Raw genomic sequence first — 19,980 nt, 5'->3', positions numbered from 1 at the left:
CATTCACAAAACTATCACCAAGCACTCTATCTATATAAAATGTAAACATACCTACAAAGTTATATAATATAAAGTTCGCATATTTATATTTTATTTAATTTATTCGCTCGACAAATTTGTCAACCGCTCCAGGAATTTCTCAAGTCTCATCTAACGTCTAACGCTTCAAGTTTCAATATAGAAAGCGGTAGGGGCTGCCTGAAGCCGGTGATCGTGAAAATACTAACGAAAGAGTGAAAATGGAAAGGCTTCGTATGGGAACAAAAGAAACAATTGACGTTTCAGGCACAAACCCTTCGTCAGCACAACAATGCACAAATTAACGTGGAAAACACATAAAATAAAATACAAAATAACTTGCATCTTCTGTACTGGAACCACCGTTGAGTACAGACGATACAAGTTATTTTGCATTTTATTTTATTTGTTTTCCACGTTAATTTGTGTATTGTTATGCTGACGAAGGGTTTGTACTCGAAACGTCGATTGTCTATTTTGTTCCCATACAAAATACGAAGCCTCTCCATTTTCACTCTTTCGTTAGAAGTTTCAATGTATCATTATGTCCAATTCAAGCTGCGTTCTGGTATCTATAATATTACCATCATGTCTACCTTCAACTCAATTAGGTGTCATGTCGGAGTGAACTCAATTCTAAATAAACATTGACTGACATCTATCATGAATTTGAATTTACGCAAGTTAAGATTTTACTACGACGTAAGAAATTGATGCTATGGGTTTATGTAAAATATTCACAATACCCGCCAGCCAGGTATAATGTTATTGAAATAACGATATTGAAGTTGATGCCATGCGTTTATGTAAAATATTCACAATATCCGCAAGCAGGGCATAATGTGCCAACACATAAAACTATGAGTAACTTTAAGCGTTTATAGTCTGATAAATAGCATTTAGTCAGAAATAATCATTAAAAAATGGCTGTCTACAAACAATAACCAAGATCTGAGTGACGTCAGTTTCGTTCCTTTATATCACCTAAACTTAGAATAATCTCTCACAAAACACCAAAAAAAATCATAAATTTGGTCACTTTGACATTATATTTAATTTTCAGTGACAAACTCAAATAAACATGATTGAGGAGTAGGTGTGTTGAAAACATCTGGTATGTGAGCAGCTGTGTAAACCAGGTGATTTTCAGGATGAACATGACGCTAAGAGTTGAATGTAGACTCGAAATTATTTAACATTTGAGTTTGATTAAATTGCTATTTGTGAGTATATTAGAAAGTTTTTCATTGACTAGGGAAAAAATACAACCTTTTGTAAATAAGATAATTTTGGGTTTAATGTCAGTGATTACGTTTGGGTCACTCCGACACGACGTGTACATATTAGCAGGTCTGATAGTCAGACATAATTATGGGCCTGATTCAACATTATTGTAATGGACAGAATTTTTTGTCGATTTCAGAATGTTTTCATTTCAGCAATGAGCCCATAACAATTTGGGTTATCAGACCTGTAAATAAGGACACGTTGCTCCAACATTACACCAGATCTCATGGCATGAGGAATCACATATCATTCAAATATAAGCGATATACAAATATAAAATTCTAATTCAATTTAAGCCAAAAACTCACCCGTTTGAGAGGCTTCTTGGAGGGCATGGCTGTAGATGTAGCCGACTCATCTCCAGAGAGAAGACAATCGTCACAGTCACATGGCGGTCTGGCTTTGTTCAACTCATTCTCGCCCATTCTCTCCATCATGCTTAACACGTCCTCCTCGCTAATTGACCCCAGGGATACGGTCAACGACGATGACGACGACGATGACGACAGTGACCTAGTTGAAGGATTGATGTGTCGTGTATGATGATCATTGGCCGGAAGTGCATCGTTGGTGTTATTGCTGGTGCTGCTGGTGCTGCTGCTGGTGGTGGTGGTGGTGGTAGTCACGCCGCAAGAGGGGCCGGGAGTATATTCCGAAGTTGTTGAAGTCAAAGAATGGCACTGCTCTTGTTGTTGTTGTTGATGATGATGATGATGTTGTGGGTGTTTTTTATCATTGGGGAGGTGTTGGTTAAATTTCGTGTTACATGTTATATTTGTGAATACTTCATCCTCGCTGCAATTCTCCAGAGAAGTGTTTCTTTTGTAAAGGTGGTTGTTGTTGTTGTTGTTGTTGTTGTTGCTGTTTTGGTTATCGTCGTTGCACTTGATGATGTCATTGGTGCCAGGTTCGACAGGTCCGGTGATAGGGCTATTTTTAGTATTTGAGAACCCGCACGGTTCTTTAGCGATCGATTGGGAAGAGGAAGAGACGTCACTTCCGGATGATTTGTCTTGCATGACGACATCGTAACAAGCCTCTTTTTCCTCTACCGGAAGCGGCAAATTGCCGGCCGATGGGTAGAACGATGGGCGCAGAGTTGTCCCGGAAATATTATCGTCGTTACTGCCGGACATGGTGGCTGTTTTCTGGGCATGCGCTTTTGTATTGTTCTTGCGTATGTTATGTATTGTATTGCGTTTACACAATAAGTAGGTGAATTAATTTATGTAAACTCCGAACACGTAACAATTATTACTCAAGTACTCATTGCATAAGGTGGCATTTGGTTAAATAACAAAGTCACAAACAAACCTCTTTGATAATCCAGAACATTTACACTTAAATATTACAAGACCAAATTCACACTTTTTTAGTTACAAAATGGCCTCAAAAAATGCTGTCTTATGTCACATAATATATTAATATCCCTCGATAGAAAATCCTCATTTCATGTACATCTCTAATTCACTTTTATTGTTGTTATTACTAAGTTCAAAATACAAAACATACCCTGTCTATTGATAATCACAGAACCGTACAAATCAAATTCAAAACAAAATAATTGTCACAAAACATTCATTGACAACTACACGAAATCGTAAAAATTGTTTGATCTCAAGAGTCTTTTTTTTTTAATTGAAAGATAAAGCAACGATAACAACAATACGACCAAACTTTGAAAAAACTCATATTCAAAATATTGGCCAAAAAAATCTCTTCCTTCAAATATCGATCGATTAAAATGACCCTCATCTTGTCAAAATCTCTTCCGGCGGAAGTCCCAGGTTTGAGAGATTTTGACAAGATGAGGGTCATTTTAATCGATCGATATTTGAAGGAGGAGTTTTGCTGGCCAAAATTTTGAATACGTATTGGGTTTGGGTTGTTTCTTTTTTTTTTTTTTCTTTCAGATTATGGCAGAAAACTTTACGTAGGCACAGCATTATCACCACGTTGCAATATTGCAAGATAAAAAATAAAGTATTTATACATATTACAATCTATGAATGGAGACAAGGGTATTCGGGACTTGTGAATAAAATAAAATAAAATAAACACGAGAATGGATAAATATAATATTATAATACCAGAGTTAATGCTTCACTGGTTTTGGGATACGGAGAGACATACATACGTCTTGTGTATATTATTATTATCATCATCATCATCATCATCATCATCATCATCATCATCATCATCATCATCATCATCATCATCATCGTCGTCATCATCATGAAAGAAAGAGAAAGAGAGAAAGAGAGAGAGAGAGAGGTGGGGGGGTGGGTGGGGGGAAAGAGAGAGATTTTAGACTGTATCCAAGACCATAGATTTACTCAACAAGAGGATATTCAACGAACAACTTCCTTTCACACAGTAAGTAGAAAATCAAAAATCCCTTTCTTTTTCAACCAGACGCCTACAATGCGAACGTTGTGACGCTACTTACAATGCAATACATTATCGTTTCCGAGGAGGAGCTCTTACGCACATGAATCGTTCGTATGACCTAAAAGTGTCTGAAGGCTACTTCCTGATAATCTTCAGACCTCATCGTAATCAGGAAGTTATCTCCAAAGTTATGTGAACAAAGGAGTGGCTGAAGTTTATTTTTCGATAATTAACATAAGAAAAACAAAACAAAAACAAAACAAACAAAAACAACTTTAAATCATTTTTTAAAAAATCAATTTGAAGAAATGTGAAGATATAATATACAGTTAATTCTTAGCCCAAGACTGAATGAATAGATGACTGGATTCAATAGTCTGATGTCACATCGCCCAGCAACGGCGGCCATCGTGGTTCTAAACAAAGAAAATCGGTACGTTTTATTCTTCATGATGGCTAGAACTTTTCATATGTCTTGTGATCATAATGTACAAAAGTCAAAACATGATCAGATTTATAATGTTCTCTTTCCTCTGGATACGCTGTTAATGCTCGTCGGAGAAATATTTCATGAGGGCGTCCGCCATTGTTCCGATAGTTTAGAGCCAGTTACTAAGTTACCATGCGTCATTACGAGGGAAGTGACGTTACGACTGTTGAAGCGTATTATAGACAAAAGATAGCATGCGCTTGGCTAAGAATCATAACGGACAAACACACAAAACTATGTGTAACCTTAAACATTTATAGTCTGGTTAATACAGTTTAGTGAGAATTACTCATAAACGTGGATGGCGAAAAAAAACAACAAAGACTCGAGTGCCATTAACTTCGTTCTATCTATAGAGTACTTTAACCCCCGATTAATAATGGATATAAACTTTGAGCATTTGTATAGCGCAACTTCCACTAAACGTTCTTGCTAAAAGCGCTTTACAAAGGGTCCCTAGCCAACAGCAACACGTAACATGTAGGACGAGTCATTAGGCTAAATTATATTATAGTTTTGTTTTGTTTTGTTTTTTTGACAGAGACAACTCTCTGAAAGGAAGGTACTCATTTTACACCTGAGTACGGCGAGAAAATGGGAGTTAAGAGCCTTCTCCGAGGACTCAACAATGCGTCGTGCAGACCAGAACTCGAACCCTCCTCCTTAGGGCCCGAAGACGAATGACATACTAAAAGACCACATAGCCGTGTATATATATATATATATATATATATATATATATATATATATATATATATATATATATATATATATATTAATGAAAATTATAAATAAACATTGATTATTTTGTTCACAAAATTTAATTTTGTGCGGTTATTTGGTCTAGTGATATGACACTCGCCTTCGGATCGTATTGTCCTGGGTTTGAGTCCGGCGCATAGATGAGTCCTTGAAAAGGGTCCATTACTCACATTCTCTCACCGCATTCGGGTGTAAAATGAGTACCTAGTCGTTAACAGCTAACAGCGTTGTGCCTATCCGAAAAATAAATTGTAACAATATCGCCTAACAGGCTCATGTCATGTCTCGTTATACATGTCAAGTGGTACTGTTGACTAGGGCCCCCTTGTAAAGCGCTTTGAGCACGTTTAGTGGATATTGCACTATATTTAAATTTCAAGTTATTATTGATTTACACACTCCAAAAGAAGTAAACCCAATCGCGATAACTAATCTCTATAGATAGTATGCGCTTGGCTACGAAGCTCACAACATTGCCATCCGGAAGTGTAACGGATCAACACACAAAACTCGGTGTAACCATAAACTCTAGACAATACAATTAAGTGAGACTTACTCATAAACGTGGATGGCAAATAAAAAACAATAACAAAGACCCGAGTGACGTCAACTTCATTCTATCTATACAACACACACAGAAGGCGCGAAAGATCTTGTTTTCAGTTTTGAAAATCCACAACACAATCACAACACAAGCAACACATTATCCACATAAGGAGAAGTACAAGTTGAAAAAGAAACGAGCTTAGATCACGCGTCTACAAAAGGTACTTGACGTATCTAGCTACAAAATACCGTCACAAAAATTTGACCTCAAACTCTCGTACGCTTAAAACACAGACCTTACAGTTACAGTGTAAGGTGGCCAAAAAAGAATGCCAAATAAGTCTTTGTAATAATATGCCAGATTGTCTTTTTAAAAGCCATATTTTTATATCGCTTTGCGACCGTAAAAAAAAACAAAAAACGAAGTAGTCCTTCAGAGCCACAAGGCCCATGGAGCCGGAGTTTATCCCGGTTTCTATAGCGTGAAACGGACAATAGCAATTGTTTGCTATCCTTAGGATAGGACGCTAGTTTATCGCAAAGTACTTCCGCCAGATCTAACTGACCCAGCTACCCGGCCAATCACTGCTGGGTGGACAGGGGGGTCAGAAAAAAATATCGACTGAACCCGGGATCGATCTCTGTCCTTTTGCTTCTGAAGCGAATGCTCTACCAACTGAACTATCGGGACCCCCCTGAGCTATTGCTTTGCTACTGAGACGCACATTTAATTGGTTTTGATTCTGTGGGTTTTATTATACGACCAAGTGATTATATAACAAATAATTAATCTACCTTGCAAATGGAAACTATAGCATTTACATATCGCAATATCCACTGAACGTGCAAAAAGGGCTTTACAAAAAGTTCCAAGCCAACACCAACACTTAACATGTAAGACAAGACATGATGCCTGTTGGACGATGACAAGAGCCAACGCTGTAAACGGCCATGTGTTCATTAATTTAACACCTGAGTACGGTGAGAGAATGTGAGAAAAGATCATTTACCAAGGACTCAACTCAGAGCAGGATTCGAACCCTGGACTCCTAGTCCGAAAATGAAAATAAGTAGCCCACATTTCGTCAAATTAATAATTTAACTTTAACTATGTAAAATTAAGTCGTGGTTTATTCAAATGCTTACAAAACCGATCTTTTTTTATGCCCAAGTTTCATGTCGTTGACAATTCAAACCCGTTTTCAGAACAAGAATGCCAGATTATTTTTGGCCAATATGCCAAACAAGAAGAAACAAAATGCCAAATGGTCTGAAAAAAAATGCAAAGTATTTATAGGCATGAGCTTTTCTGTTTAATAATAACTCCAAAATAATTGTAGAAATAACTTATTTGGGTGGGGGTGGGGGGGGGGGGGGGGTTGTAACCTTGTTTCGAATCGAGTTCACTCCTGTATAATGCTAGTGTTTCTATGTCATTAAGTGGTGGGACAGACATTCTTACATCTACTACATCTTATGATGTCAATAAAATACTGTGCCGTATTTTCATGTCCCATTTCTCCTGTGCTTTTAGCTACCTACATACTTGTATGTACGAGGTAACTGTAGACTCCAAATATTTATATTTTACGGACACAAGTTAATATATTATTATACATTCAATCTAGTGGTGAAGGTAGTGGTGGTGGTAGTAGTAGTAGTAGTAGTAGTAGTAGTAGTAGTAGTAGTAGTAGTCGTAGTCGTCGTAGTAGTAGTAGTAGTAGTAGTAGTAGTAGTAGTAGTAGTAGTAGTAGTGTAGTGGTAGTAGTAGTAGTAGTAGTAGTAGTAGTAGTAGTAGTAGTAGTAGTAGTAGTAGTAGTAGTAGTGGTAGTAGTAGTAGTAGTAGTAGTAGTAGTAGTAGTAGTAGTAGTAGTAGTAGTAGTAGTAGTAGTAGTAGTAGTAGTAGTACGTCTCTCTGTCCACAAATCAGTGATTATGTAACTGGGTCTATGTCACAACAAGTGGAAAATACGTTTCGTTAGATCGACGTCCTATCTATTGGTAGCAAACTGTCAATGTTTTTGTTTCAGGCTACAGAAACCGGTATAAGCTATCAAAACCCGTTGGTCCAAAATGGACTGATAATAGAACGCAATAACGGACTTTATTCAACATTGTTGTAATGGACAAAATTTTGTATTGCTTTGACTGTATTTAAAATATTTCTTTAAAAATAATAATAATTCCCTTTATTCATCCCCACGGGGAAATTTGTCTCTAGGGTCTATTCCAAGGGAAGATTGGAATAAACCAGCCGTCAGCCTCAGTGCAGCGCCGTAAATTGAGCTAGGGCGAGGTGACTTGCTCAAGGACACACAGCGCAGCGGCGGGTGATCGAAACTCGGTACCTTTCGGGTACGGAGCAAAGACCGTACCGCTGAGCCACGCTTACCTCCATTGTTGATAGGCTTCAACAGTCGTGAAGTCACTTCCCTCGTAATGACGCAGAGTAACTTAGTAACTGGTTCTAGCCTATCGGAACAATGGCGGGGCGCCCTTATGAAATACTTCTCAGACGAGCATAAAAATTTATCCAGAGGAGAAAAACATTATAAATCTGATCACGTTTTGACTTTTATGCATTCTGATCACATGACATGTGAAAAAGTTTTACTCAGCATGAAGAATAAAATGTACAGTTTTTCTGTGTTTAGAACCAAGGTGCTGGTTGCTAGGCGGACGTGACACCAGACTATTGAATCCTATTAGAGACCACAACGATTAGGATGATTATCAGGCCTGCCAAGTCGTACACGTCGGTTTGTATACAATCTTTTAAAAATGGTGCTTTTATATAGCACAATATCCACTAAACGTGCTCAAAGCGCTTTACCATGGGTCCCTGGACAATAGCAACAGGCAACATGTAGAACGAGGCATGACGCTTGTTAGGCGATATATTACAATTCTTTTTTTCGACACAGACAACGCTGTTAACGGCCAGGTACTCATTTTACACCGGGGTAAGGTGAGACATTAATGCGAGTAAAGAGCCTTTTCCAAGGACTCAACTGTGCGCCGAGCGAGCGAGACTCGAACCTATGGACCTTCCAATCCGAAAGTGAGTGTCATACCACAAGACCACATAGCCGCACGCTATTATATTTATCTATTTATCTTCTTTTTTTTTTTTTGGTATAAAATAAAGTTCGACATAGACTGCATAATAACTTCAAAGGCTCTAGAAAACACAATTAATTTGTCACGCCATGCAATGTTTGCGTCACGTATTCAAAGTCATTTAGTAACCAGCCCGCCCAGCTATAATATAGAGCCTAAGAGCAACCAGGACATAAAACAAAAACAATAATTGAAAACAAAATGATCATAAAAGTAAACAAAACAAAACAAAACAAAACATGTGAAATTACCACTGTGCCCTTTGAACCGTTGTTCAAACAAAGGCCGCATTCTGAAGAAGAAAAAAAAAGGGTATTAAAAATTTTGGCCAGAAAACTCGTCCTTCAAATATCGATCGATTAAAATGACCCTCATCTTGTCAAAAAACGCTCAAACCTGGGACTTCCGCGGAAGTCCCAGGTTTGAGCGTTTTTTGACAAGATGAGAAGTCCCAGGTTTGAGCGTTTTTTGACAAGATGAGGGTCATTTTAATCGATCGATATTTGAAGGACGAGTTTTCTGGCCAAAATTTTTAATACCCTTTTTTTCCTTTCACTGAGTGGAGCAGGCAGGCAGGCAAGCAGGATAAGGTGTCCCCGACACGCCAGTTAAGTGTAGCAGTAGACGAAATTACCCTGTCACCCTTCATTAACTCGACGCGATAAGCGACTGGTGTTATGACGTCAAACCATCGACGACGACGTTGTGTTCTCAGATCAGGCGAGTCGAGCGAGATAGATAGGTCATAATCAGGCTTTTGTACTTCAACAAGGTTTCATTACAACCATGTTGGGGGGGGGGTTGTTTATTATTTGCTTGATTTTTCGCTTGGATGTTTGTTTGTTTTTCGGGTTTTTGGGGTTTTTTTTTTGTTTTGTTTTTTCTTTTTATTTGGGGGGGGGGGGGGGGTTGGGGGATTGGGGTGGGGGTGGTGGGAAGGCAGGTATCTATTGAAGGTCAAGGTCACTTGAATTAATGAGCTAGATGAATCGTTGGTTGCTTGTCTTAAATGTTTGAACACAGTAAAGATTGCTTCACATAATATATATTTTAATTTTTTTTTAATTGAGCTTTACATAGCGCAATATCCACTAAATGTGCTCAAAGCGCTTTACAAGGGGTCCCTGGTCACCAGCAACATGTAACATGTAAGACGGGACATGACGCCTGGTAGGCGATATTACAATTTTTCGGACAGAGACAACGCTGTTAACGACCAGGTACTCATTTTACACCTGAATACGGTGAGAGAATGTGAGTAAAGAGCCTTTTCCAAGGACTCAACTATGCGCTGAGAGCGAGGCTCGAACCCAGGACCTTCCGATCCGAAAGCGAGTGTCATACCACTAGACCACATAGCCGCATATTAAAGCACAAAGTCCAGTTAAACTTTAATCCACCTGACTTCAAATATATTCCGGTAAATTTAGCTATTTGTTGGTTTAAGCTGTTAAAAAAAAAAAAATAAATAAATAAATGAATGTAATGAGAAGACCAAAAAAATTGAAAGGAACGATTACAATACTTACTTGCTTCCCTTTGGATAGGATACTATTTTTATCGATAAGTAGCCTCCTACCTCTCGACAGCTTTAACTTAGACCCAACACTTTTACCTCCTCCGCCATTGATTGTTATTGATTAAGACAAAATTATACTCACAACATCCGCCAGCCGGATAAGGAACCAACAAAGAAAACTATGTGTAACCTCTTTAGTCTGATTGGATAGAATATAGATAGTATGCAGATGACGTCACTCAGGCCTTTGTTATTGTTTTTGCCATCCGCGTTTGTGAGTTGTTCTCACTAAACTGTATTAACCAGACTATAAAAGTTCATGGTTACACAGAGTTTGTGTGTTGGTCCGTTATACTTCCGGATGGCAATGTTGTGAACTCCTTGGCCAAGCGCATTCTATCTATAGAAAGAATAAAGTTGGGTCTTTGTTATTGTTTTTTTGCCAACACACAAAACTATGTGTAACCATAAACTTGTATAGTCCGGTTCATACAGTTTAATGAGAACTACTCATAAACGTGGATGGCAAAAAACAATAACAAAGACATGAGTGACGTCATCTTCGTTCTATCTATACTTCCGGATGGCAATGTTTTGAGCTTCTTAGAGCCAAGCGCGTACTATCGAAAGTGAAAACTATTCTGGCTGGCTAAAAAATAGTAACAAAGAACTGAGTACTAGTGACGCCAATTTCGTTTCTTCTAAAATAAATTATGGTTGTAATAAGCCCTACTGTGTTGTATTTCTGGGCCAAGGTTTGTTGTAAATAGAACACAATACAAGGCCTGGTCTATTTTGGGGGAATCGCCATCATTCGCAGTCCCCGTCCTCTTCGGGAGAATGGAAATGGGAAGTAAAGTAAAGACCAACTAAAAGCGTTCGACAGTTATAAGATATAAGTCACCAATGACAAAAAAAAAAAGAAAAGTTTTACTTTTGTTCATTATTAGCAAGAAAACTTAATCATGACATCCCGGCAGTTAGGTACGTAGATAGGACGTCTTTAGATAGGACGCTAGTCTATCGCAAAGGAAAGCACTTTCCGCCCGATCTAGAAGACCCAGCTACCCAATCACTGCTGGGTGGACAGGAGGGTCAGAAAAAATCTGCACCCGGGATCGATCTCGATCCCTTTGCTTGTGACGCGAGTGCTCTACCAACGGAGCTATCGGGACCGGCTCACTATTTTATACCCAACAGAAACTTTGAACATTTAAGATGAAACCAAAAAAATTGTAATATTGCCAAACAGGCGTCACATCTCGTGTCTACATGCTAAGTGTTGCTGTTGTCTAGCGACCCCTTTTAAAGCTCTTTGAACAAGTTTAGTGTTTTATAGATATAAAATCGGCTACGTGGTCGAGTCGTATGACACTCGCTTTCGGATCGGAAGGTCCTGGGTTCGAGTCTCGCGCTCGGCGCATAGTTGAGTCCTTGGAAAAGGCTCTTTACTCACATTCTCTCACCGTACTCAGGTATAAAATGAGTATCCTGCCATTGACAGCGTTGTCTCTGTCAGAAAAAAAAATTGTAATATCGCCTAACAGGCGTCATGTTTCGTTCTACATGTTACGTGTTGCTCATGGTCAGGGACCCCGTGTAAAGCGCTTTGAGCACATTTAGTGGCTATTGCGCTATATAAAAGCTCATTTAAGTGTTGCTGTTGGCTAGGGACCCCTTATAAAGCGCTTTGAACAAGTTAAGTGTTTTATAGATAGGTTAGTCGATACACGGAAATAAAAATTAATTTCGAAAACAAAACCTTTTCATACGGCCAGGCTGCTCTCATAGAAAATAAAAAGTTGATATTAGAGAAGATAAAGAAGCGCTTCAATTGAAGGCTGGTTTTCCAAAACACGTTATGTGGATTTTTATACTTTTTTGAGATTTTTCCTTCGTGAGATAAATTAAAACTTTCATTTTATTTTAAGCATAAAATGGCCACAAGAATTTCCCTAGATTTGTGTTGATTTGAAGTTTAAATATAATAATAATAATAATAATAATAATAATAATAATATAATAATAATAATAATAATAATAATAATAATAATAATAATATATACTTTATTCATCCAAAAAAAATGGAAATTCGTTTACAGACGTGGTATGCATAAAATGTATAAATACAAAGTTGAGAATCTATGGCGGCAATGTATACATATATATATATATATATATATATATATTGTGTGTGTGTGTGTGTGTGTGTGGGTGTGGGTGGGTGTGTGTGTGTGTATGTGTGCAAATGTACAAACATGTAAAAATATACAACCAAGAACCAATAGCAACACCTTATATATTAATTTAATAAATTGAGATAGGCCATACCTCTGGCCTGTAGTCCGAACTGGTGAGTGTATCTTTAAAAGATAGTATTTAATTTAAATCACAGTTGTGCGTTAAAAATTCGAACACGTGTGGCAAAAAATGAATTAGGGTGATATGATAAGATCATAGACTGAAATGAGATATTTGAAGGGAAATCATCCTCAATATCTCAAAATGGGGGAAATGGGGTTAAGGAGTTCTGGAAAACAACTCTTTGGTTGCATTACCACAAAAGGTTCTTTCAATCGTCTATAGATAGAATGCGCTTGGCCAAGGAGTTCACAACATTGCCATCCGGAAGTATAACGGACCAACACAAAAATTCTGTGTAACCATGAACTTTTATAGTCTGGTTAATACAGTTTAGTGAGAACAACTCACAAACGCGGATGGCAAAAACAATAACAAAGGCCTGAGTGACGTCATCTGCATACTATCTATAGATAGTTCGAAGATGACGTCACTCAGGTCTTTGTTATTGTTTTTTTTGCCATCCGCGTTTATGAGTAATGCCCATTGAACTCTATTAATCTGACTATAAACGTTCATGGATACACACAGTTTTGTGTGTTGGTCCGTTATACTTCCGGATGGCAATGTTATGAGCTTCTGAGCTAAGCGCATACTATCTATACAGCTTTCGCCACGACATCTAAAACGAAATAAGTAGAACTTTCGTCTTTCATTCAGTGCTCAATACAAATTTTTAAAAATCGTTTATGCGGGTACCATTGAAAACTAGATTGATATTAAAAGCCTACACTACATTGTTCTTTCACAGCAACTTTTAAGCTGAGCTTTTATAGATAGTATGTGCTTGGCTGAGAGGCTCACAACATTGCCATCCGGAAGCATAACGAACCAACACACAAAACTGTGTGTAACCTTGAACGTATATAGTCTGGTTAATACGGTTAGTGAGAATGACTCATAAACGCGGATGGTAAAAATCAACAACAAAGCCCCGAGTCACGTCATCTTCGTTCTATCTATACAGAGCAAAATCCACTAAACGTGCTCAAAGCACTTTATAAAGGGTCCCTGCCTAACAGCAACACGAAACATATAGAACGAGACATGACATAACGCTTGTTAGGAGATATTACGATTTTTCCCCCCGACAGAGACAACGCTGTTAACGCACAGGTATTCAGTTTACAGCTGAGAGAATGTGAGTAAATAGCATTTTCCAAGTACTCAACTTTGCATCGAGCGAGGCTCGAACCCAGGACCTTCCGATTTCTAAAGCGAGTGTCAAACCACAAGACTACAAAGCTTTAAATACCCAGACATTAGGAGTTTGGTCAGCTACTCTAACGCAATATAAAACTCATTGAGATATCATATCATTTTAAAATAAATATACCAACAAAAAAAACCAAAAAACTTCCACCGTCGTTAAATTAATGTATAGATAGTTCGAAGATGACGTCACTCAGGTCTTTGTTGTTGTTTTGTTTTGTTTTTGCCATCCGCGTTTATGAGTAATGCTCACTGAACTGTATTAACCCGACTATAAACGCTCATGGATACACACAGTTTTGTGTGTTGGTCCGTTACACTTCCGGATGGCAATGTTATGAGCTTTTTAGCCAAGCACATACTATCTATAGCTAGTTCACATAAATTTCAAATAACAAGCGAATAGTGGAAATTATTCCAGCCCTCTCCTTGGAAAACCCTGTCATTTCTAAGTAGATAAATACATAATCGTTGAATTATGCTTTGAACGCGTTGGATAAACAATGTATTCAACGATTGCAGAATATTTTCGCACATTATATTGGTGTGAAATTAGGTGTCAAAGACAGCTGATTGGTAATTATAAATAATCTTTTGGTGCGCATGAATACAAATCCAACGTTTTTAGTTTTGGGTCAAATTGTCATTCAAGCAGAAGGAGAAAGATACAAATTATGGTGAATAGAAGTACTAATACCATAACATTTGGTTACAAAATATCTAATAATCTTACTTGGAGGGGTGGAATAAACGTATTCTTTCCTTATTTTGTATCTATTAAACTTGTTATATTTCGTTTCCGTGCAATAATACATACTCGCAAGCTCGTTGTGTTATTATCGCTTAATAAACATAAAGAGATGAAAGAATAACATAATAATAAATAATAAATTCCCTTTATTCATCCCGAAGCGAAATTTTTCTTTAGGGTCTGCTCCAAGGGAAGACTGGATTAACCCAGGCGTTGCCACAGTGCAGCGCCGCAAAGTGAGCTAAGGCTAGGTGACTTGCTCAAGGCCACACAACGCGGCGGGTAGTCGAACTCGGTACCTTTCGGGTACGAAGCAAAGACCATACCGCTGAGCCACGCTGTCCCACGTATAATCGTATAGATAATTCGAAGATGACGTCACTCGGGTCTGTGTCATTGTTTTTTGCCATCCACGTTCATGAGTAATGCTCACTGAACTGTATTAACCTTACTATAAACTTCCATGGATACACACAGTTTTGTGTGTTGGTCCTTTTTACTTCCGGATGGCAATGTTATGAGCTTCTTAGCCAAGCGCATACTATCTATAGATAGTTAGCGCTTGGCTAAGAAGCTCACATCATTGCCATCCTGAAGTATAACGGACCAACACACAAAACTATGTGTAACTTTGAAGGTTTATAGTCTGGTTAATACAGTTTAGTGAGAATTACTCACTCATAAACGCGGATGGCAAAAAAAAAACAATAACAAAGACCTGAGTGACGTCAACTTCATTCTATCTATCCACGCAAGAGTTGATAATATTGTTATTTCTACCATGATTGAGGTATTCAAATCAACCCAGATGTTACCAGCTTATACGTTATGATACTGTAATACAGAAGGAATGAAAATGACGTCACTCAGCTCTTTGTTATTCTTTATAGCCAGCCAGTTTTTTTATGAGTAGTTCTCACAAAATTATATCAATCAGACTATAGATAGTATGCAGATGACGTCACTCAGGCCTTTGTTATTGTGTTTTGCCATTCGCGTTTTTGAGTAATGCTCACTGAACTGCATTAACCTGACAATAAACGTTCATGGATACACACAGTTTTGTGTGTTGGTCCGTTATACTTCCGGATGGCAATATTGTGAGCTTCTTAGCCAAGCGCTAACTATCTATAGATAGTATGCGCTTGGCTAAGAAGCTCATAACATTGCCATCCGGAAGTAAAAAGGACCAACACACAAAACTGTGTGTATCCATGGAAGTTTATAGTAAGTTTAATACAGTTCAGTGAGCATTACTCATGAACGCGGATGGCAAAAAACAATAACAAGTGACGTCATCTTCGAACTATCTATACGATTATCCGTGGGACAGCGTGGCTCAGCGGTATGGTCTTTGCTTCGTACCCGAAAGGTACCGAGTTATGAGCTTCTTTGCCAAGCGCAGATTATCTATAGAGAGTTCGAAGATGACGTCACTCAGGCTTTTGTTATTGTTTTTGCCATCCGCGTTTGTGAGTTGTTCTCACTAAACTGTATTAACCAGACTATATAAGTTCATGGTTACACAGCGTTTATGTGTTGGTCCGTTATACTTCCGGGTGGCAATGTTGTGAACTCCTTGGCCAAGCGCATACTATCTATAAACATTTAAGGTTACACATAGTTTAATGTGTTGGTACATGATATCCGGCTGGTGGCTGTTATGCGTTGATTTTTGTTTTAATTAGACATATAGATAGAATGCGCTTGGCCAAGGAGTTCACAACATTGCCATCCGGAAGTATAACGGACCAACACACAAACACTGTGTAACCATGAACTTTTATAGTCAGGTTAATACAGTTTAGTGAGAACAACTCACAAACGCGGATGGCAAAAAAAATAACAAAGGCCTGAGTGACGTCATCTGCATACTCTCTATATTTAGGGAGGCGAAGTGGCTGAGTGATTAAGGCATTCCATTGTGACACGGAAGGTCCCGGATTCGAGCCCCGCTTCAGGCACTTTCGTTATTTTCCTTGGGCAAGATTATTAACCCCCAATTTGCTCACTGTGAAAACATGGGTGATTCCTGTTGACATCAGGCATCTTGTTTGATGGATTATCTATATTCCTTCGTGGAATGCCGAGGCGACGAAATCTTATGATGTCGTGGCGAAAGGCCATATAGATAGAATGCGCTTGGCCAAAGAGTTCACAACATTGCCATCCGGAAGTATAACGGACCAACACACAAACTCTGTGTAACCATGAACTTTTATAGTCTGGTTAATACAGTTTAGTGAGAACAACTCACAAACGCGGATGGCAAAAACAATAACAAAGGCCTGAGTGACGTCATCTGCATACTATCTATAGATAGTATGCGCTTGGCTAAGAAGCTCATAACATTGCCATCCGGAAGTATAACGACCAACACACAAAACTGTGTGTAACCATGAACTTTTATAGTGTTTTATAGTGTTTTATAGTGTTGTTGATACAGTTTAGTGAGAATCACTCACGGACAAAATACAATAACAAAGGCTTGAGTGGCGTCATCTTCGAACTATCTCTAGATCGTGCCCATTGGTAATGTCTGTTTCACGCTATCGAAACCGGGATAAACTTCGCCTCCACAGACTTGATGGGTCTGATCGTAACCAGCGTTAGATTTTAGCCTAAACTTTCAAGGTTTTATAGATATTATGAGGTTGACGTCACTCAGGTCTTTGTTATTCTTTTTTGCCATCCGCGTTTATGAGTAATTCTCACTCAGACTATAAACTTTCAAAGTTATAGATAGATAGTTTTGTGTGTTGGTCCTAAATACTTCCGGATGACAATGTTGTGAGCTTCTTAGCCAACGCAATCTATATATGAAGAGATAGATAGATAGATAGATAGATAGATAGATACATACATAGATAGATAGATAGATAGATAGATAGATAGATAGATAGATAGATAGATAGATAGATAGATAGATAGATAGATAGAGAGAGAGAGAGATAGAAGAGTGAGATGGAGAGAGAGAGAGAGATAGAGTGAGATGGGGAGAGAGAGAGAGAGAGAGAGAGAGAGAGAGAGAGAGAGAGAGAGAGAGAGAGAGAGAGAGAGAGAGAGCAGGCTGTTTCTTATCACTAAAAGGAACATTTTTTGCGTTGTAGTTTGTTAGGTTATATTTTGATATTGTTGATCTCCGTCAGCTGTGGATGTTATCATTGTGTCGGTTTTCATTCTGATCACAGTTCATTTCAGGTCAATGAATGAGTCATCACCGCTAAAAAAGATATCGCCTCCCAGAGATAGAGGTAACAAGAGTAAACAAAAAAGAGAATAAGTGTGTGTCTTTGTGTGTATATATATATATAAATATGTGTGTGTATGTGTGTTCGTGTGTAGGAGGGGGCAGGATGGGAGGGATTTGTTTATAAAGTGTCAATTATGATGGTGATGGTGACGACGACGACGACGACGATGATGATGATGATGATGATGATGATGATGATGATGATGATGATGATGATGATGATGACGATGATGATGATTACGCCGACCATCACGACGACGAAGACGACGATATTGATGATGATAATGATGATGATGATGATGATGATGATGATGATGATGATGATGATGATGATGATGATGACGACGATGACGACGACGACGACGACGGCGACGACCAAGAATCGACAACGGATGACGACAACTAACCTGATGACGACAGTGAACGATAAAAAATACGATGACGACAATTTGCCCTGAAAACTTCGGTCCTGTTTCAACCCTAAGCATAAGAGGTGTAGTCAAATAACATCAAACAAGTAACGAGGGAGGCCTTTATCCAATTTACTGCCATCCTCTGGGAAACTCGTATTTTAACTCACTCAACCCTAACACCGACTATAGATAGAATGCGCTTGGCCAAGGAGTTCACAACATTGCCATCCGGAAGTATAACGGACCAACACACAAACTCTGTGTAACCATGAACTTTTATAGTCTGGTAAAACAGTTTAGTGAGAACAACTGACAAACGCGGATGGCAAAAACAATAACAAAGGCCTGAGTGACGTCATCTGCATACTATCTATATTCGTAGCTTACCGGGGTTACTTTTACCCCATGCCCATTTATTACATTTTTCTGAGACAAATTATAGATAGTATACGCTTGGCTAAGAAGCTTATAACATTGCCATCCGGAAGCATAACGGACCAACACACAAAACTGTGTGTACCTATGAACGTTTATAATCAGGTTAATACAGTTCAGTGAGCATTACTCATAAACGCGGATGGCAAAAAACAATAACAAAGACCTGAATGACGTCATCTTCGAACTATCTATCGACGTGGTATCAAAGCGATTGCTCTTCATTTTTTACTTGTTATGGCTGTTGAATAAAACTATCAATGCACATGTTTATTTTTAATACATTTTTTTTTCTCTCCAAATTTGAAAAGTAGCAAAAAACTCTAGGATTGAGTGAGTTAAAGAGTTGGCCAGAAAACTCGTCCTTCAAATATCGACCGATTTAAATGACCCTCATCTTGTCAAACCACTTTCAAACCTGGGACATTAAGGAAGATTTCGCGAAGGCTAGATTGCAATTTTATTCCCCGACAGAGACAGCGCTGTCAATGGTCAGGTACTCATTTTACACCTGAGCACGGTGAGTAAAGAGTCTTTTCCAAGGACTCAACAATGCGCCGCACAGAGGGGAACTCGAACCAAGAACCTCCCGATCCGACCACAAGACCACATTATAACCCCGCCCCACAAAAGAAATAAGAGAGAATAGAGAAAGATTGAATTTCCAAAAATGTATGTTTAACACAAGAAAGAGAAGAAACAAACAAAAATTCAAATATAATATCAGACACAGAACAAATATCAATCACACCACAAAGGCGTGAAAATATGCCCTGTATTATTATGTATTGAACTGGAATTAAACACCTCCCCCCCCCCCCCCCCCCCCCCCCCCCCCCCCCCCATCCCCTCCCCACTAAGATTGCATTTCGAAGACTAAAACAGGGGGCTTTGTTGTACTTTCCCCGGACAAAAGTTGAACTTCCGGTTGTAAACTTTTCCAGAGTCACGTCTCAGTTCTATGACAACGTCATGACGAGAAAATCTGTCACGGAGCGTCACGTACTGCAAAAATACGAAACGACAAAATTAAGTCACAAGGCAGGTAGATAGAGTTACGTCTGCTGTGTGCTGTACGTTGACAGAACGCATTCATTTTCTTTTTTCTTTTTTTTTTTACATTTTCCTATAGATAGTATGCAGATGACGTCACTCAGGCCTTTGTTATTGTTTTTGCCCTCCGCGTTTGTGAGTTGTTCTCACTAAACTGTATTAACCAGACTATAAAGTTATGGTTACACAGAGTTTGTGTGTTGGTCCGTGGTACTTCCGGATGGCAATGTTGTGAACTCCTTGGCCAAGCGCATTCTATCTATAGATAGCTAAGAAGCTCACAACATTGCCATCCGGAAATGTAACGGACCAACACACAAAACTATGTGTAACCACGAACTTTTATAGTCCGGTTCGTACAGTTTAGTG

General features: G+C 38.5%; 2 protein-coding genes across 3 annotated transcripts in view; both read right to left on the bottom strand.

Moving 5' to 3' along the window:
• Positions 1 to 19,980, bottom strand: part of LOC144963242 (inositol-trisphosphate 3-kinase A-like) — a 229,350-nt gene that overhangs the window by 138,294 nt on the left and 71,076 nt on the right. The gene's annotated exons all lie outside the window — the stretch shown is intronic.
• LOC144963243 (uncharacterized) overlaps positions 483 to 19,980 on the bottom strand; it is a 32,992-nt gene continuing 13,494 nt past the window's right edge. Inside the window, exon 2 of one of the 2 annotated variants that reach the window (XM_078897096.1) lies at positions 483 to 2,822. In XM_078897096.1, coding sequence (XP_078753222.1) covers positions 1,587 to 2,441 — 855 coding nt within the window. In that variant the 5' untranslated portion in view covers positions 2,442 to 2,822 and the 3' untranslated portion in view covers positions 483 to 1,586. The remainder of the gene's footprint in view (positions 2,823 to 19,980) is intronic. The other variant, XM_078897097.1, reaches the window with a different exon arrangement.

The sequence above is a fragment of the Berghia stephanieae genome, chromosome 1 (assembly GCF_034508935.2).
Source record: "Berghia stephanieae isolate SIO BIC M18660-M18661 chromosome 1, UCSD_Bste_1.3, whole genome shotgun sequence".
Taxonomy (NCBI): Eukaryota; Metazoa; Mollusca; class Gastropoda; order Nudibranchia; family Aeolidiidae; genus Berghia; species Berghia stephanieae.
Note: the sequence above shows the minus strand (reverse complement) of the source record. Positions and strands in the feature narration are given on the sequence as shown.